The sequence below is a fragment of the Spea bombifrons genome, chromosome 6 (genome assembly GCF_027358695.1).
Source record: "Spea bombifrons isolate aSpeBom1 chromosome 6, aSpeBom1.2.pri, whole genome shotgun sequence".
Taxonomy (NCBI): domain Eukaryota; kingdom Metazoa; phylum Chordata; class Amphibia; order Anura; family Pelobatidae; genus Spea; species Spea bombifrons.
This window is the reverse complement of record NC_071092.1, coordinates 16,355,428-16,374,291: the sequence shown is the minus strand read 5'-3', so window position 1 is coordinate 16,374,291 and position 18,864 is coordinate 16,355,428. Positions and strand designations below refer to the sequence as shown.

The window sequence follows — 18,864 nt, the reverse complement described above, 5'->3', positions numbered from 1 at the left end:
ATTTACTCCCCTTACCACCAACCATAAGTGTTCCCAAATGACTCTAATAGTTAGGATATTTATATCCTTTTAGTGCTTTATCAGCTATAAAGTGTTTGCTTGCCAAAACAAGTTCCATTAATACTAAATCTTCAGTGATCATTTCTCATGGGTGAAACCATAACAGTTATTAAGTTAGAAATAACTAATTAATCAATTAATACCCCTTTATATCAACTATTGCCACCAAAAGAGAGAGAAAGAAAGAGAAAAAAATAACTTTAGTAATAAAGATATATTGTATCCTTTGGTGCTATTAACCTATCTTCTTTGTGCATAGTATTTCTTAAATTAATTTTATCTTTATCTTTAGAGTTAAATAATTAATCCGTTAGTGCTTTTTGTATCAGATATTATAAGAAAAAAAAAAGAAAAAAAAAAATTAACTCTTCCATCGGTTTTTCCCATGTAGGTCAAAGACCCAGCCTCAAAAACAAAAACTATCTTTGGGCATTAATAATCTTATTTGTTTGTATCCAAATTTTTAATTTTTCCGGTGAATCAAAACTGAAATTTTTTTGATCAAAAGTTAATATAATCTTCCCTGGGAAAATCCATCTGTAATGAATATTTTTTTCTTTCAGAATCCCAGTAAATTCTACAAATCTTCGCCTTTGTGTTCTTGTGTAGTAAGATAAGTCCGGTAATATTCTGATAACATCATAAGGGCTGTATAAAGTTGTATTCCTTATCTTACTTACAATATTATCTTTTAACGTTGTTGAAACAAAACTTATCAGGACATCTCTGGGAGACTCTGATGACACATTGATAGGTTTAGGAATTCTATAACATTTATTCCAAATCCTTGTGTCAACCTCCCGTTTAATCCCAAGCATCTCAATGAATTTTTCAATATAATCTTGGAGATTTTCATTCGGGATAGATTCTGGGATTCCTCTAAATCTGAGGTTATTTTGTCTTGACCGATCTTCCTGGTCTGCTAATTTTTGCTCCAAAAATTTTATTTTAGTATCACTCTGTTTAATAATGTCTTGATATGTTCCAACTTGAATTTCTAAATATTCCAGTTTTTCTTCATTTTGTTTTACTTTCATAGTGATTGCTGTTAGGTCAAGCTTTAGCTCCTGTATAGTACTCTGTAGTAATTGTTTAATCTGTTCAAGTTGAGCATCCAAAGCTTCAGTCAAATGATCTTGTATAAATTGTTTCATATCAGTTATTGTTGATAAGGGACTTATATGGGCTATATCTACATCGGTTCGATTTAATCCAATCATACTTTCCTCCGGGTTTAACCCTCTTTGATCGTGCTTAATAGGAGGAGTAAAAAAGGAAAGTCTTTTTTCTGTTCTTTTCTATCCTTCCTTGTGATTTTTTCTTGAGTTTTTTTAGTAGACATTATATAAGCGGTGTTCCCTTTTGGGGTTATCAGATTCACAAAAATACTACAGTTTTATTGGGTACATTCAAACCTCCTCAGGATGGTTTCTTTGCAGTATGTAGCTATTTTATAGGATTATTTTGACTAAAGAGTGGTACAAAGTCTATAATCCAGCAGTCAATAAGTATAATAAATATATATTAGTAAAAGTACTTATCCCAGGAGCTTGTCTGGTAAGTAGTTCTCCAGCTGGGATTCTTTACTTTACTTTAGTTGTTCAGGCCTTTGCATCTCCACAGTTGCTTGTAAATTTCTTCCAGGTCACACTCTGTCTCTGATGTCAAATCCGTCTGCCACAGCTGCAAATCTGTCTGCCACAGCCGTAACTGCCGACGGAAGCCGCCCCTCCCCCGTATCTCGACGGCTGGCATAACAGGCCTTCGGCCACAGGTCACCCAATCCCTCTAACTCCGAACACCAACCGGAGGAGAGGGGCAAAGGGAGACACCCGAGGGACGCCCAGATGGCGCCGCAGCCGGCAAACCCGTTGCTTCAACTCAGGCCGCTCGCAGCCAGTCACGAACGCCGGCACCGCACACAGCCGGCAAGACCGAGTGAAAGCCGGCACTCCACCGCAGCCGGCAGAACCGGCAGAATCAGCGGGACCCGCGAAGCGGGCAGGCAGGCCAGCGGGACAGGAGGACCAGGACCCGGACCAAGGACCAACAGGTGGGTAGATGTCGCAGCCAGGAGGACGCTTAGCAGCCCAAATTCATCTCGCCGCCCCTACTCCAACAAACCGCGCGCACAGCACGCCCGCCGTGCTACGTCATCGCTCCACCCCCAATGAAAGTACACTTTTTTCTTATTATTATCGTTGCTGAATTAGTGTGCTACCTAAAGTAATATCTTTTCATTAGTACCATTGTTTTCATTTACTGTGTATTTACACATTTGTCTTACTTTTGCTTATTTGTATTACCTTTCCGTTTTTTCTTTCACTTTACCATAGTTATCCGTGCTGCATTTTGCATATTTACCTATATCTGTCTTTATCTTATCTTATTATTTTGTATCCGCCTAATACATTTTTTCCTTCTCCTGGTAGCGTGCTTTAGGCCTTCGTGCCTTTTTTGTTTTTCTTACTTACCGTTTTTCTGCTTGTTTCCTCATTTTACGTTTGTGACCTCGGTAGGCAACGCGCGGTGTGTTCCGCGTGCTCTGCTGTCTGCCACGGCGGTGTATTTCTCCTCCTCAGGCCGTCGTCTCTCTTTACAGTTTCCTCTCTTGTGCCGGCTTTTTTTCTTTATCTAACTTTATTGCCAGCCTTGCAGCTCGGCAACAGGTTCAGCTGTTTGTTCAACTACGCAGACACAGAGGCTTCCCCCGCCTCGTGTGTCCTCCTGCAGCCCTGTCTCACCATGCGGGCCATGTAACTAAGCGGTGCGGAGCCCGTTTTCCCTATTTTTTCCCTTTATTTCTGAGGGTGACTCCTACTATTCAGGTTGAGGGTTGATGCTCTACACCTCAGGGATGACCCCCCATAAAAAAACCCTATTAAAGCTATAGTCCATCTGAATACCATCTGTGGTTATCTACCTATTACAGTGACTGTGTCACCTTTGTGATTGGCTGAGTTCCACTTTGCCTGGCGTCTGACCCCCTAGACCTTTGGGTTTGGCCTCTGGCCTGTATACCTGGCCCCTTTCGGCTTCCATCCAGGCCATCTTCCCGGGACCTCTTCATTATCGGGCAATGCAACATCTAAAAACAGCATCCCTTTGACGCTCGGATTCCTACGACCAACCCATTCGTCTTACAGACAAATTCTGCTTGGAGCTGAGGTGGTGGTTGCAACACATGGAAGAGTGGAACGGTCTGGCTATCTTTGGACACACCCCAGATTTCTATCTGGAATCCAACGCCAGCCTCTCAGGCTGGGGTGCAGTTTGCGAGGACTCCGCCACAGGCGGTCTCTGGACAGACAAGGAACGAGGCTTCCACATAAACTGCCTCGAACTGATAGCAGGGTTCTTTGCCATTCGCAGTTTCACCAAAGACGTGTCTCACTGTTCCCTAGTACTTCGGATGGACAATGTTTTAGCTGTCTGCTATATATATCTTCTGGACAGTTACAGATCAAAACTACTATCGGATCTCACCAAAGACGTCTAGAGCACCATCTCTCTATCTGTGTGGAGTACATTCCAGGGAAAGACAATCTGGTTGCGGATTGGTTTTCAAGGCACTGGCGGGATGCGAGTGACTGGCGCCTCCGGCACGACGTCTTTCACGCATTGAACCTAGTTCGGGTTCCATCGTTGTTAGACCTCTTCGATTCCCGTCTCAACCGCCTGGTGAAGGATTTCCTCAGCTGGCTACCAGACCCGGCGTCTCTGGCCGTGGATGCGTTTCTCCAGACGTGGCCGTCTTCAGGGGCATACGCTTTCCCTCCGTTTTCAATGATCCTCCGGACTCTACATCAGGTTCGCAGCCAGCGGATCTCCTTACTTCTGATTGCCCCGCTGTGACGGACTCAACCCTGGTTCCCGCTGCTGTTTCTGGTTCCCTCAAGTTCCAGATCTTCTCTCAGACCCAGAGGACAATCCACACCAGTTGGCTCTCCTAAGCCAATTGTCGCTAGTGGCTTGGACAGTTTCAGGGGATCCTGGGATACGTCGGCGCTATCATCGGAAGCTCGCAACCTCCTCTGGGACTCCTGGGCTCTAGGTACTCGTCGATCTTATTTGCAGGCATGGAAATCCTAGCACGGCTGGTGTCTGGAACGACATCTTGATTCCTTTACGGCACCAGCGGTGATGGTTCTGAATTTCTTGGCTCATCTCTTCTCGTTGGGTAAGTCTTATCGCTCCATCAATGTAGTCCGTTCAGCCATTTCAGCGGCTCATGTTCCCGTCTCTGGCGTGCCTATTGGTAAGGATCCCACGGTTTGTCAGCTTATGCGCGGCATTCGGATCTCTTTCCCTCCCTCTACGAGGTATTCTGTTTTGGGATGTTTCTTGGTTTCATCGAATCGTGGCATGACAAAAAAACATTTTTGAACAATTTTGAATTTTTTTTATTTTTTTTATTTTTTTTTACTAATCACTCATTAGTGAGCTGGGCTCCATTGACCTCGCATGGTTGGATGCAGTACTTGCATTCAACCTGCAGGAGGAACTCGAGAGTTCTCAAGAGGGTCTGGATACTCTATGAACTCATATCTAGTGTTGATGCCATCCTGTGAATGACGGCAACGTCATTTACAGGATGGCACTTGTGGTTGCTCCTCGGAGGTGGTTTCTGTGTATTCTTGTCATGTGTTGCCTGGTCAGTCTTGTCAGCTCTGTGCCTTGTTGTCCTGTCCTGTATCCCCGGTAGAGGGGTGTCCTGTCTTGAATCCCCGGTAGAGGGGTGCCCTGTCTTGAATCCCCGGTGGTGGGGTGCCCTGTCTTGAATCTCCGGTAGTGGGGTGCCCTATCTTGAATCCCCGGTAGAGGGGTGTCCTGTCTTGAATCCCGGTAGTGGGGTGCCCTGTCTTGTATCCCCGGTAGTGGGGTGCCCTGTCTTGTATCCCCGGTAGTGGGGTGCCCTGTCCTGTTCATGTCGGATCTTGAGTATTCCTTTTCTTGTTCCCTGTTGTGCCCTGTATTATGTATATCTTGTCTGGTTATGTTTCCGGCTTGGTCTCCCTGTCCCTTGCTCGCTATGTTTCAGCTGTTTCTCTGCTAACTTCCACACTCCCTGCCTGCAGCATACCGCACATGAGTCTAGTGCTATGTCTCATGCCTGCTCCAGGGTGCCTGCAGGATATCTCCAGGTTCTGCTCTGTTCCGTCATCATCTGCTGCTATATCAGGGCACTGGTATGTGGCTGCATAACCCTAGATGCCAACCTGCCTGTGCCACCGCTGCCCCTAAAACAACCTGCCTGTGCCACCGCTGCCCCTTTAGCATCCCTGATGTGCCACCTCTCTTCCTATAGCAGCCCCTATAACAACCTTCCTGTGCCACCTCTGCCTCCTTTGGCAACCTGCCTGTGCCACCTCTGCCCACCCTTAACAGTCAGCCTGTACCATGTCTGCCCCTAAACACTCACACTAATTTATTCATTAATTCACCCATTCACTCTCCTGCACCCCGTCACATCTTCTGCAGGGGTCAGGGTGCCAGCCGAGCATCACTGGGGCCGTGCAGATATCTTTGTGGCCCAGAGGCCGCCTAACGCAGGCCCGCACACTGTGTGAGGAAACTTTTGCCGCCCAGGGGAAGCAAGAATCTGGGCGAGAAAAAAGAATTTCCTCTCGCAGTGTGAGCTCCACAGCGGTAAGCTGCGGGTCCATGTTAGGTGTCTGTCGGGCCGCATAGACATCTGCTCAGCTGCCCTCGGCCCACCAGGCACCCCTCTGAATAGTGCCACTCGGGGTGCCTTCTGCAAGGAAATGCGCATAGAGATTTTTTGACATTTAAATTCCATAACAAGACTAGGTAGAGATATGATATGTTTGTGTTGTGCTTAAAGTAAAACACCTTGAAAATGAAATATCGGCACAAACAATGAATACCTCAGAAAAAGATCAAGGTAACACCTTTGATTCATGGCTTAATGGAAATATTCAAGTTAGTTGCGAAGTAAATGTTTTATTAATAACCAGTATTTTTAATGTTTAACAAAGATTGTTTTATTTTTTTATATAGTGGTAAAGTAAAATCAAATATGCTTAATGATTATTTTTTTCTATACCTTGCAGAGATTTGTCAGTGTCCACAGGATAGACTTGTGGTGTGTTGATATGGTGCTGTGATTTTGATGAGGGAGGTACCACATTATCGTCCTGAATGGCATCTAGAAAAAGCAACCAATGATTGGAAGAATAAAATGTTGGCACAAATACTTACTAAATGCTTACTAAAATATTAATTACACCATAGGAATGTTGGGGTCATCTTTGACTCAGCCCTCTCCTTCATAACTCACATTCAATCCTTTTTTTTTATATGCCTCTTCTTTTTATAGCGGTAATCTTTTGTTTCTATTTACGATCTGATTCAATACTCAGAGAGGGGTTGACAAACATCATGGCTATAAAAAGGGGAGGATTCTCTGCGAAATGATTCAGTGCGCATGCGTTGAGGACTGCGACATCAAACACATACCGGGAAGTCAAGAACTACAAGCCAGCTCAGACATTCAGGAATATGAGTAATAAAAAGTTTATATGGGTAAAGGTGATGGAAAACCCTTCCAATTAAAATTAAGGGGGTAGCAAAAGCATTATTAAACACCAATCTACACCCACCAGACAAGCCAGAAATCTTATGGTGCTCACACAACCACAACGGATTCTGGGTAGGCGTATGCAATTAAGGTTAACAATGAACACCTTTAACCCCTATATCCACTTTATACGCATACAATGTTTGAGTACAGTGTATGCGATGCTGAAGCCTCATCTGTGTAATTTAACTTCAGCTTGAATGTAAGCAGTTACTTGTTCTTAATTGAATATTTTTAAATATTGTTTTAAATTGGAGCCTTTCTCCTTTTTGTGGACCTTTGTGAAGAAATGCTGCAGTGATTGGGGTGAAACACGCTTTTATACATAGGAACAGTGGGTTGCTCCTATACCAGGCATCTCATACACATATTACCGTATTTGCTCGATTATAAGACGACCCTGATTATAAGACGACCCCCCAAAATCTGAATATTAACTTAGGAAAAAAAGAAAAAGCCCAAAGGAAAAAAGTTTTACCAGTAAATGTTAATTCATGTAAACTATTTTTTTAAATAAAAGCTATGATTGAGAAAAATATTTTTTTTGTTTTTATTTCTTGTATTTTCCAACCTGTCCCCCAGTTACGCACATCTGCCCCCAGGCTTGCCACTCCAATATGGCACTGTGGCCCATGATATGCCTTTTAACCCTCTATATGCCACTGTGTCCATGGTATGCCTTTTGACCCCCTATGTGCCACTCTGCCTCCAGAAATGCCTTATACTCCTATATCCCATTCTGGCATTTAGGGGGTTAAAATGGATATTATGGGGCAGAGTGGCATATAGGGAGGTATAAGGCATTTCAGGAGGCAGAGTGGCATTAAGGGAGTTAAAAGGCATTGTATAGAGCACTCTGCCTCCAGAAATGCCTTATACCCCTATATGCCACTCTGGCATTTAGGGGGTTAAAAGGCATATTATGGGGCAGAGTGGCATTTAGGGAGGTATAAGACATTTCAGGAGGCAGAGTGCTCTATTAAATGCCCCCTTAACGCCACTCCAGAAATGCCCTATACCCCCATTTAACTAATACACACACACACACTCTCTCTCCCCCCTCTCTCACCCCCCTTCCCCCTCTGTCACCCCTCTCTCCCCTCTCTTACCGGTGCTTCCAGCCGGGGCAGCGGGTTGACGTCGCCGGAAGGAGGTGGAGTTGGCAGCGGGGGTTTGTATGCATCCGTCGCGTATACTTTCCCCGGCTGTCAGAGATCAGAGTTCCCCGCTGACAGTCGGGGAAGGTCTATGCGACGGACGCAGACAACCCCCGCTGCTAGCCACACCTCCTTCCGGCTGCAGCGGACGTTGTCTACGCGGATCGCGTAGACATCAACCCACTGCCCCGGTAACACAGCAGGAAGCACCGGTAAGTGTGTGTATGATGGGGGGGGGTGAGACAGGAGGATCCAGGTCCCCTGCAGCGGTGCGGGGGATCTGGATCTTAGTCTCCTAATCAGACCTCTATTTGAGGTCTGATTAGAAGACGACCCCGATTAGAAGACGAGGGGCAAATGCTCTGAAAAAAACCTTGTCTTATAATCGAGCAAATACGGTAATTGTAATTTGTTTTACATTCTAAATGATTAGCACTATGGAACTGTTTTTATTTTACATGTATTTGACCAAGAGCACATAAGAAGATGTGGAGTCCACCTTAAAGGGGAAGTATTTTTTAATTTCACTTTCCTTTAGGGTATGCTCAACACTAGATTATAAGTATCAAACATAGTTGGATTTTTTTTAAAAAACAAAAACAAAGGAAAGAAGGCTACAAGAGAACACATGTGCCTTTTGTCCTTCTGATTTTGCCTAGCCTTAAAGTAGTGTTACATTCAGGCCCTGTGTGTATTACAATCATGTTTGTAAAGGACCTACATACAAATTTACTGGACTATAATATTTTGTAAACTTATATTTGTTATATGAATATATACGGATGAGAGCTTACATGTCTACATAATTTTTTTGTTCTTGGCAGCATTGTTTCTATAATAATCATAATCATATAATTTGACCAATTATGTACTGTTTATTGTTAGTGATTAAAAGTCTGCATAGAAAACAGGGTAGTTAGGCTCAAACAATTTCATTAAAAAAAAAACTGTGGAATGCTTGACTTTTCAAATGCTTTAAACTTGATTAGAATAACAGTACCTGTGGTTTGGATGCTGCCACATACATACTGGTTACAGTCACTAGCTGTGACCACCTCTGAATATGCTTCCATGTCCTCATTAGTGAAAATTTGGTCATCTGACACAAAAGATGTTCTTTCTGATTGATCTGACTCAGATATAGCACGGCTGCTAGATGGAGTCACAGATCGATCTTCAAGCTTAGACTGCAGAGATTCTATTATTTTATTCTTTTGCTGAAGCTCCTCACTCAGTCTGTTAAAAGAAAGTCAGATTATAATGATCAAAAGGAAGTAATAACACAACCAAGGGGAGTCCTTACAAAAATAAGTTAAAACTTTACTTAGATTTACTAGAAATATATACTTATTTTAATAGAGGAAATAATAAGTGGCATATGTAAATTATATACCGTAGGTAATAATAAATAAACCATTGGTAAATGGATAAAGAATCACTCTGGCCATATTGATATTGAAATCAGTTTTTATGACCTCAAATTAATTTTAAAATATACAAATCACTATCAATTCTTTATCACTTCTTTAGTTATTTCCATTTTCTTCTCTCCTCAGCTTCTCTACTGAAAGTAATATGCTTAAGTACATTCCCTTAAATTTAAACATCTTCAAGTATCCAGAGAGGGATGTTCATCTTGGACTGGAGTGTATATGGCAGAAGAGAAAAAACTTGAAAGTTATCAAAGTCACAATCTCGTATGGAGATGATGTCCTATTTCTATATTGTAATAAAGTATTACTTTCTATTTTATTAATGTCCTTTATTGTTTTATCCTCTGTGGGAGGCAGATGTGCATAACTGGGAGACAGGTTGTCAAAGAAAAGGAAATAAATCAAGAAATGCATTTTTCTCAATCATAGTTTTTATTAAATATAAAAAATACATGTGAATTAATATTTACTAGTAAAACTTTTTTCCTATATGGTAGTCTTATAGTCAGGCTTTTTCTTTTTTTCCTAAATTAATGTTCACAAATATGGTAATCTGGGATTGTTGTGTGGGTATAAGGTATACGTAAGGTGCAAAGTTTGAAAAGCGGTCTCATCACTATAGGAACCAATGGAACAGTCCATTTAGTAGGATATCCTACTGGTTGTAATGGTGACAAAATAACTACTTGTAACAGATCTAGCAAGGGTGAAGATTTTTTCGGTGCGTGATATAAAGAGTGGATTTTGGCATTTTAGAATTAGAATATAGGAATTAGAGGAATAATTTAACCAGCTATTTAACCACTTTCTCTACTCCTTTTGGTCGGTACAGCTGGGTTTGAATGCCTATGGGTATCAGACCTGCCCATCAGCCCCCGACCCCCCAACTTCAACAGCTAGTCTGTGCCATCATTGCCCCTTGCCCCCTTCCAACATACAACATATGTAAACACACAAATTACACACACTTACTCATACTCACTAACACACACTCCATCTCACCCCACTTAGACATCCATGCTCACACAGTACGAGTAGCCTTGGTTTAACCACGGTGTCACGTGACCTCAATACGCTCCTGTCTCCCTGTGCAGGTTGGGAAGGGCCCTTTCTAAACAAATATAAACCGGAAGAAGAGACCCATGTAGATCCCTGTAGTTACGCCCATCCATGACCCTGCCCCATATTTGTTTCAGCGAAAACTAAATCATGCACTGGAAGGGCTACCAGGTATCAGGATTATTGCAGATGATTGTAGGAGAAGAAAGTACCAAGGTGGAAGCCATTCAACATCATGATCAAAAGATGAGCAAATTGCTAGATTACTGTAGAGAAAGGCAAGCTAAATCCAAATGGAAGTGATGTATATTGGTAACTTATTGTCAGCCCAGGGACTTTAAGGAGACCCAAGCAATTAAGCAAAGTAAAAGCTAGACTTGGGTGCTGGCAGAAAGTTTGTGTTAATTGGGGCAAATATTTTCTTCGTATTCGACAAAATTTTTCCAATATCTTGGTTTTTGGAAATACCATTCGTCTGTCCAGTTGCCGAGGTAACAAGAAATAAAGGTGTAGAAGAAGTTGAATTAAAGACAACTGTGGTGTGTGCGTGTGGGGGGGGGGACAAAATGTTTCTTTAAAGTCTACTAACATCCAAGCTGCTGTAAAACTCATCCGCTAAGCTACTCACCCAGCGGTCATCATAGAATCTGTCGCGTTTCCTCCCCTGCTTGCTGACACGGAAGCAAGCAGGGTTTCTATGACGGGGCGTCCTCCCTGTTGCCGAAGGAAGCCGGCAAGGAGAGAAACACAATCCAGTGGCAAAAAATTCAAAGGTATTTAAACCCTGACCTCCCTACACCCTTTGCTCAGGTATCAGCTCTTTTTTCCCTATACCTCAGCGTTTAAGAAGCAAAGCCTATTGTATCTCTTTGTCACGAGCTGAGGACACAGATGGATAAGGAGCCCAGGTGCAGGGGATACAACATACAACAGACATGAACAAGACAGGACACACTATACAGAAACTAGCCTAGGACTATTAGATAACTATTGGAGATTCCGTCACATCTTATGGCCATAGTATGCTTAGCCCACCACTACGCCAAAGTACTCCAATGACGGTGGGTCCTAACGCTAATCCCTGCAAGACATAGATACGGAACAAACAGACACGTAATCAAAACACATAACACAGAGACATACCTTTGGACTACAGACTAAGACAAACGGAACACACGGATGGGGCAAACCTCATAAGGGAAGCAGAACTTAAGAAAGGAATGTCTCTTGGCTGGAAGCCCAATTGCGGGGCACACGGCAGGAAGCCCAATTGCGGGGCACACGGCAGGAAGCCCAATTGCGGGGCACACGGCAGATAAGCCCTCTTGCGGGGCACACGGCAGATAAGCCCTCTTGCGGGGTACACGGCAGATAAGCCCTCTTGCGGGGCACACGGCAGATAAGCCCTCTTGCGGGGCACACGGCAGATAAGCCCTCTTGCGGGGCACACGGCAGATAAGCCCTCTTGCGGGGCACACGGCAGATAAGCCCTCTTGCGGGGCACACGGCAGATAAGCCCTCTTGCGGGGCACACGGCACGGCTAGAAGCCCTCTTACGGGGCACACGACTAGAAGCCCTCTTCCAGGGCACACGGCAGGTTGCCCACTTGCAGGGCACACGGCAGGTTGCCCACTTGCAGGGCACTCAACCAGGGTAGTCCACTAGTGGCAGTCATCCTGGGAGTCGCGATGCAGGGCACTCCTCTTGGGAGTCCACTAGTGGGGCGCTGGCCGCAACTCAGGAACACGGCAGATTGCCCACTTGCAGGGCACACGGCAGGTTGCCCACTTGCAGGGCACTCAACCAGGGTAGTCCGCTAGTTGGCAGTCATCCTGGGAGTCGCGATGCAGGGCACTCCTCTTGGGAGTCCACTTAGTGGGGCGCAGGCCGCAACTCAGGAACATGGCAGGTTGCCCACTTGCAGGGCACACGGCAGGTTGCCCACTTACAGGGTACTCGACTTTGGAGTCCACTTACTGGGGCGCAGGCCGCAACTCAGGAACATGGCAGGTTGCCCACTTGCAGGGCACACGGCAGGTTGCCCACTTGCAGGGCACTCAACCAGGGTAGTCCGCTAGTTGGCAGTCATCCCGGGAGTCGCGATGCAGGGCACTCCTCTTGGGAGTCCACTTAGTGGGGCGCAGGCCGCAACTCAGGAACACGGCAGGTACTGGAACAAGGCAGGTACTGGAACAAGGCAAGGTACTGGAACAAGGCAAGGTACTGGAACAAGGCAAGGTACTGGAACAAGGCAAGGTACTGGAACAAGGCAAGGTACTGGAACAAGGCAAGGTACTGGAGCAAGGCAAGGTACTGGAGCAAGGCAAGGTACTGGAGCAAGGCAAGGTACTGGAGCAAGGCAAGGTACTGGAGCAAGGCAAGGTACTGGAGCAAGGCAAGGTACTGGAGCAAGGCAAGGTACTGGAGCAAGGCAAGGTACTGGAGCAAGGCAAGGTACTGGAGCAAGGCAAGGTACTGGAGCAAGGCAAGGTACTGGAGCAAGGCAAGGTACTGGAGCAAGGCAAGGTACTGGAGCAAGGCAAGGTACTGGAGCACGGCAAGGTACTGGAACACGGCAAGGTACTGGAACACGGCAAGGTACTGGAACACGGCAAGGTACTGGAACACGGCAAGGTACTGGAACAAATCAGGAACCAAACAGGTAGTCCTCAAACATTACAATGTCAAGGCCCAGACTGCAGGGCTGGGCAGGTTTATAAAGACTGATTTGATCATGAGATCAACTGCAGCTGGACCTGATAATTAGTCTGAGAGGCTCTGAATAGCAAGGGCGGCCACTAGTGGCTGGAAACAGGAAATAAAGAAGGCAAAGTATAAACAAGTCCAGCCAGCGCATGGGGAAGCGTTACATACCCCCACCGCAAGGAGCAGCCCCCGGATGCTTACAGACCTGTGGTCTCTTTGTGTCTGGGTCTTCGTGTTCACCACTAATTCCAGTACTGCAGGCATCCCCGCGGACTCCTCGTATTGGCCTTGACATTCTGTCACGAGCTGAGGACACAGATGGATAAGGAGCCCAGGTGCAGGGGATACAACATACAACAGACATGAACAAGACAGGACACACTATACAGAAACTAGCCTAGGACTATTAGATAACTATTGGAGATTCCGTCACATCTTATGGCCATAGTATGCTTAGCCCACCACTACGCCAAAGTACTCCAATGACGGTGGGTCCTAACGCTAATCCCTGCAAGACATAGATACGGAACAAACAGACACGTAATCAAAACACATAACACAGAGACATACCTTTGGACTACAGACTAAGACAAACGGAACACACGGATGGGGCAAACCTCATAAGGGAAGCAGAACTTAAGAAAGGAATGTCTCTTGGCTGGAAGCCCAATTGCGGGGCACACGGCAGGAAGCCCAATTGCGGGGCACACGGCAGGAAGCCCAATTGCGGGGCACACGGCAGATAAGCCCTCTTGCGGGGCACACGGCAGATAAGCCCTCTTGCGGGGTACACGGCAGATAAGCCCTCTTGCGGGGCACACGGCAGATAAGCCCTCTTGCGGGGCACACGGCAGATAAGCCCTCTTGCGGGGCACACGGCAGATAAGCCCTCTTGCGGGGCACACGGCAGATAAGCCCTCTTGCGGGGCACACGGCAGATAAGCCCTCTTGCGGGGCACACGGCACGGCTAGAAGCCCTCTTACGGGGCACACGACTAGAAGCCCTCTTCCAGGGCACACGGCAGGTTGCCCACTTGCAGGGCACACGGCAGGTTGCCCACTTGCAGGGCACTCAACCAGGGTAGTCCACTAGTGGCAGTCATCCTGGGAGTCGCGATGCAGGGCACTCCTCTTGGGAGTCCACTAGTGGGGCGCTGGCCGCAACTCAGGAACACGGCAGATTGCCCACTTGCAGGGCACACGGCAGGTTGCCCACTTGCAGGGCACTCAACCAGGGTAGTCCGCTAGTTGGCAGTCATCCTGGGAGTCGCGATGCAGGGCACTCCTCTTGGGAGTCCACTTAGTGGGGCGCAGGCCGCAACTCAGGAACATGGCAGGTTGCCCACTTGCAGGGCACACGGCAGGTTGCCCACTTACAGGGTACTCGACTTTGGAGTCCACTTACTGGGGCGCAGGCCGCAACTCAGGAACATGGCAGGTTGCCCACTTGCAGGGCACACGGCAGGTTGCCCACTTGCAGGGCACTCAACCAGGGTAGTCCGCTAGTTGGCAGTCATCCCGGGAGTCGCGATGCAGGGCACTCCTCTTGGGAGTCCACTTAGTGGGGCGCAGGCCGCAACTCAGGAACACGGCAGGTACTGGAACAAGGCAGGTACTGGAACAAGGCAAGGTACTGGAACAAGGCAAGGTACTGGAACAAGGCAAGGTACTGGAACAAGGCAAGGTACTGGAACAAGGCAAGGTACTGGAACAAGGCAAGGTACTGGAGCAAGGCAAGGTACTGGAGCAAGGCAAGGTACTGGAGCAAGGCAAGGTACTGGAGCAAGGCAAGGTACTGGAGCAAGGCAAGGTACTGGAGCAAGGCAAGGTACTGGAGCAAGGCAAGGTACTGGAGCAAGGCAAGGTACTGGAGCAAGGCAAGGTACTGGAGCAAGGCAAGGTACTGGAGCAAGGCAAGGTACTGGAGCAAGGCAAGGTACTGGAGCAAGGCAAGGTACTGGAGCAAGGCAAGGTACTGGAGCAAGGCAAGGTACTGGAGCACGGCAAGGTACTGGAACACGGCAAGGTACTGGAACACGGCAAGGTACTGGAACACGGCAAGGTACTGGAACAAATCAGGAACCAAACAGGTAGTCCTCAAACATTACAATGTCAAGGCCCAGACTGCAGGGCTGGGCAGGTTTATAAAGACTGATTTGATCATGAGATCAACTGCAGCTGGACCTGATAATTAGTCTGAGAGGCTCTGAATAGCAAGGGCGGCCACTAGTGGCTGGAAACAGGAAATAAAGAAGGCAAAGTATAAACAAGTCCAGCCAGCGCATGGGGAAGCGTTACACTCTTCTATTTTGTCTGAGATGTCTACTCATCTGTCTACTCCTCTATGCTTACAGTGGGGGCCTCATCACCTCAACCTGCGAGCCAGTAGTAAAATTACATGGTATTCCTACCAGTGCCAAGAAACTTGATGTTTTTATTCAAACTTTAAGTGGATCACCTATATTATAATTATAATTTATTGTTTTATATAGCTCCATCAAATTCCGTAGTGCTGTACAATGGGTAGACAGGACATAACAAGTAGTATGTAACATAACAAATTGACTAACAGATCTGGGTGCCATCAGCGTACAGGTGGTATTGAAAGCCAAAGGATGAGATCAGTTTGCCAAGGGAGGAAGTGTAAAGAGAGAACAGAAGGGGTCCTAAAACTGAGCCTTGGGGTACCCCAACTGAGAGAGGGAGGGGAGGGGAAGTGTTACTGGAGACAGACACTGAAGGTACGATCAGAGAGGTAGGAAATGAGCCATGAGAGAGCAGTATCACAGAGGCCAAGATCATAAAGCTTTTGAAGGAGAAGAGGGTGGTCCACCGTGTCAAAAGCAGCAGAAAGGTCCAGTAGGATTAGCATGGAGTAGTGGCCCTTGGATTTAGCAGTGAGTAAGTCATTAGTTACTCTAGTAAGGGCGGTCTCAGTAGAGTGTCGAGGGCGAAAACCAGATTGAAGAGGGTCAAGCAGGAAGTAGAAGTCTAGAAACTTAGTTAGTTGTATATAAACAATTATTTCAAGAAGCTTGGAGGTGAAAGGAAGCAGAGAGATGAAACGATAGTTGGTAGTTGGATGGGAGTTGTCCCTACTCTAACTCACATCTTCAACCTCTCCCTCACTACTGGATCTGTCCCATCGTCCTTCAAGCATGCTACCATTACTCTTTTTCAAGATAGGAGTAATGGTAGCATGCTTGAAGGACGATGGGACAGATCCAGTAGTGAGGGAGAGGTTGAAGATGTGAGTTAGAGTAGGGATAAGGGTAGATGAAAGAGACCGGGTGAGATGGGAAGGGATGGGGTCAAAGTGGGCATGTGGTTGGACAAGAGGAAAGAAGAAGAGCATGTACATCCTCTTCAGTGAGTTAATGCAGTGAGGGGAGAAGAGGTCAGTGGGAAGGGGGGTGCGTAGTCAGAGGGAAGTGACTGTGCAGATACGTCTCTGAATTTGAATTTTATAATGGAAGAATGTGGCAAAGTCAGATGCATTAAGGTTAGTGGAAGGGGTAGTAGGGATCGGTCGAAGCAGGGAATTGAAAGTATTAAAGATTCGTTTAGGGTTGTGGGACAGGGAGGAGATGAGGGAGGTGAAATAGGTTTCTTTAGCAAGATTAAGAGCATAGTAGGAACGTAGCATAAATTTATAGTGCAGAAATTCAGACATGGAATTAGACTTTCGCCAACTACGTTCAGCAGTGCGGGAACATCGTCGTAGGTGTCGGGTTACAGTCGTGTGCCAGGGTTGGAAATGTGAACGCCATGAGGAGCGAGTAGTAGCTGGTGCTACATGCTCAAGAGCAGATAAGAGAGTAGCGTTATAGACAGAGGTAGCGTTGTTAGGGCATGACATGTTTGAGATTGGAGAGAGGAGAGGGAGTAAATTGATTGAGAAGTCCTGAAGGTTAATAGAGCTGAGGTCTCTGGTTAGGCGGGGTTGGGGTGCAAGGGGGACCTGTAGAGAACCATCTGCCTCTCATGCACAGTGGGAGACTCTCCACTTATTACCATTAATCCTGTGATTATTGTGACTAAAAAAAACATGATCCTCACATTCAAAGGCCTTACATTTCCATCTCCTTTTTGTGTCTCGCATTGCCTGGGTACAGCTCACTCGACCCTCGAGGCATCCAAACCTAACATATTACCGTCTATATCTGGATTACCATCCACCTACCTGGAATATAAAGACGTATTCGATGAAAAAGGGATTGACTCTCTTCCTCCACACAGTCCGTTTGATTCTCCTACCTGAAGCTAAAATCCCATATGGTCGTATATATATCCCTTATCAGACCCCGAACTTAAGGTCTTGAGGGAATACCTAGATGAACATCTGGCCAAGAGATTAATTTGCCCCTCTACTTCACCAACAGGGGCAGGGATCTTTTTTGTGGGTAAGAAGGAGGGAGGAATACGTCCCTGCATTGACTATAGAGAACTTAATGCTATAACAAAAATGATATCCACTCCCACTCATCCCCTAATTGTTTAAACACTGTTTTTGCAAAATTGGATCTTTAAGGTGCTTATAATTTGATCTGAGTCAGAGAAGGACATGAATGGAAAACAGCTTTCCTTACTCGGTATGGTCATTTTTGAATATTTAATCATGCTTTACGTATTTACGGATTTTGCAATGCAAATACCAGCAACTTTTCATAATTTTGTTAATTATATATTCCGGGATTTATTGGACACATTCATGGTGGTCTATCTAGATTACATGTTGATCTTCTCATCCACCCACCAAGAACACCGTTGTCATGTATGTCAGGTCTTTACCCGTCTACAAGCTCATCATTTATTTGCAAAATTAGAAAGATGCCAACTTGAATCAGCCCAGATTAACTTTCTTGGGTTCTGTGTATCTTCAAAATGTGTCGAAATGAACAAGACCAAGGTTGCGGCTATCCAAAAATGGCCCCGACCACGTTCTCGGAAAGAGATACAAAGTTTTCTCAGACTTGCAAATTTGTATAGACTTTTAATCCGCAGCTTTTCTAGGATTGTTCTCCCCCTCACGTCAAAACACATCAAGTTTTCTGAAAGACGCCTTTTCTACACTAAAACAGAGATTCACTTCTGCTCCTATATTGGTACATCCTAATACAGATTTACCCTTTGTAGTAGAGGTGGACACCTCTACAGTGGCAGTGGGTGACAAGGATGTAAAGCTTTGCTTCGCCCTGTGGCATGCTATTCCCATAACTTGACACCGCCTGAAAGGAACTATTATGTGGGAGATCGTAAACTGTTAGCAATTAAATGTGCACTAGATGAATGGAGACACCACCTGGAAAGGGGCACAACATACTTTTCTTTTTTTCACTGACCAACGTAACCGTGAGTATTTACAAAGAGCTAAATGTCCTTGTTAGGCCAGATGGGCTCTCTTTTTTACCCAATTTAACTTTCATATTACGTACAGACCAGTAAGAAAGAATGGGAAGGCAGATGCCCTATCCCGTCAATTCTCGAACAACCCTGATGACCCAGACCCAATACAACCAGTGATACCTTCCACACACTTTCAGGTCACCAAGAAAGACTTTCTTAGCTCATTGTCCAACTGTACAGAACATGGTGAAACGAGAGGGTCTTTTCTATCATCAAGATTGTCTGGAAATACCACCTTCCTTTCCTGTGTGACACTCTCCATATCTGTTATGATGCTCCTTTAGCAGGTCACCCAAGTATCTCAGGTACCCTGTGCTTACTTTGCCATAGTTTTTGGTGGCCTTGAATGGTATTCACTGTGAGAGACTATGTAAATTTATGCCAAACCTGTGCCCGAAATAAAGCCTCACACCAAATTCCACAGGGTCTATTACAACTCAT

General features: G+C 45.7%; 1 protein-coding gene across 4 annotated transcripts in view; it reads right to left on the bottom strand.

The window, feature by feature from the left end:
* The window catches only part of LOC128499735 (myomegalin-like), an 88,888-nt gene that overhangs the window by 54,146 nt on the left and 15,878 nt on the right, over positions 1-18,864 (bottom strand). For all 4 annotated transcript variants that reach the window (XR_008354803.1, XM_053468629.1, XM_053468626.1 and 1 more), the window contains exons 6-7: positions 8,819-9,054; positions 6,128-6,229 (exon numbers count right to left, since the gene is read on the bottom strand). Coding sequence is in view for 3 of the 4 variants with exons in the window: in XM_053468629.1 (XP_053324604.1) it covers positions 6,128-6,229; positions 8,819-9,054 (338 nt within the window). In the remaining variant the exon portion in view is untranslated. The remainder of the gene's footprint in view (positions 1-6,127; positions 6,230-8,818; positions 9,055-18,864) is intronic.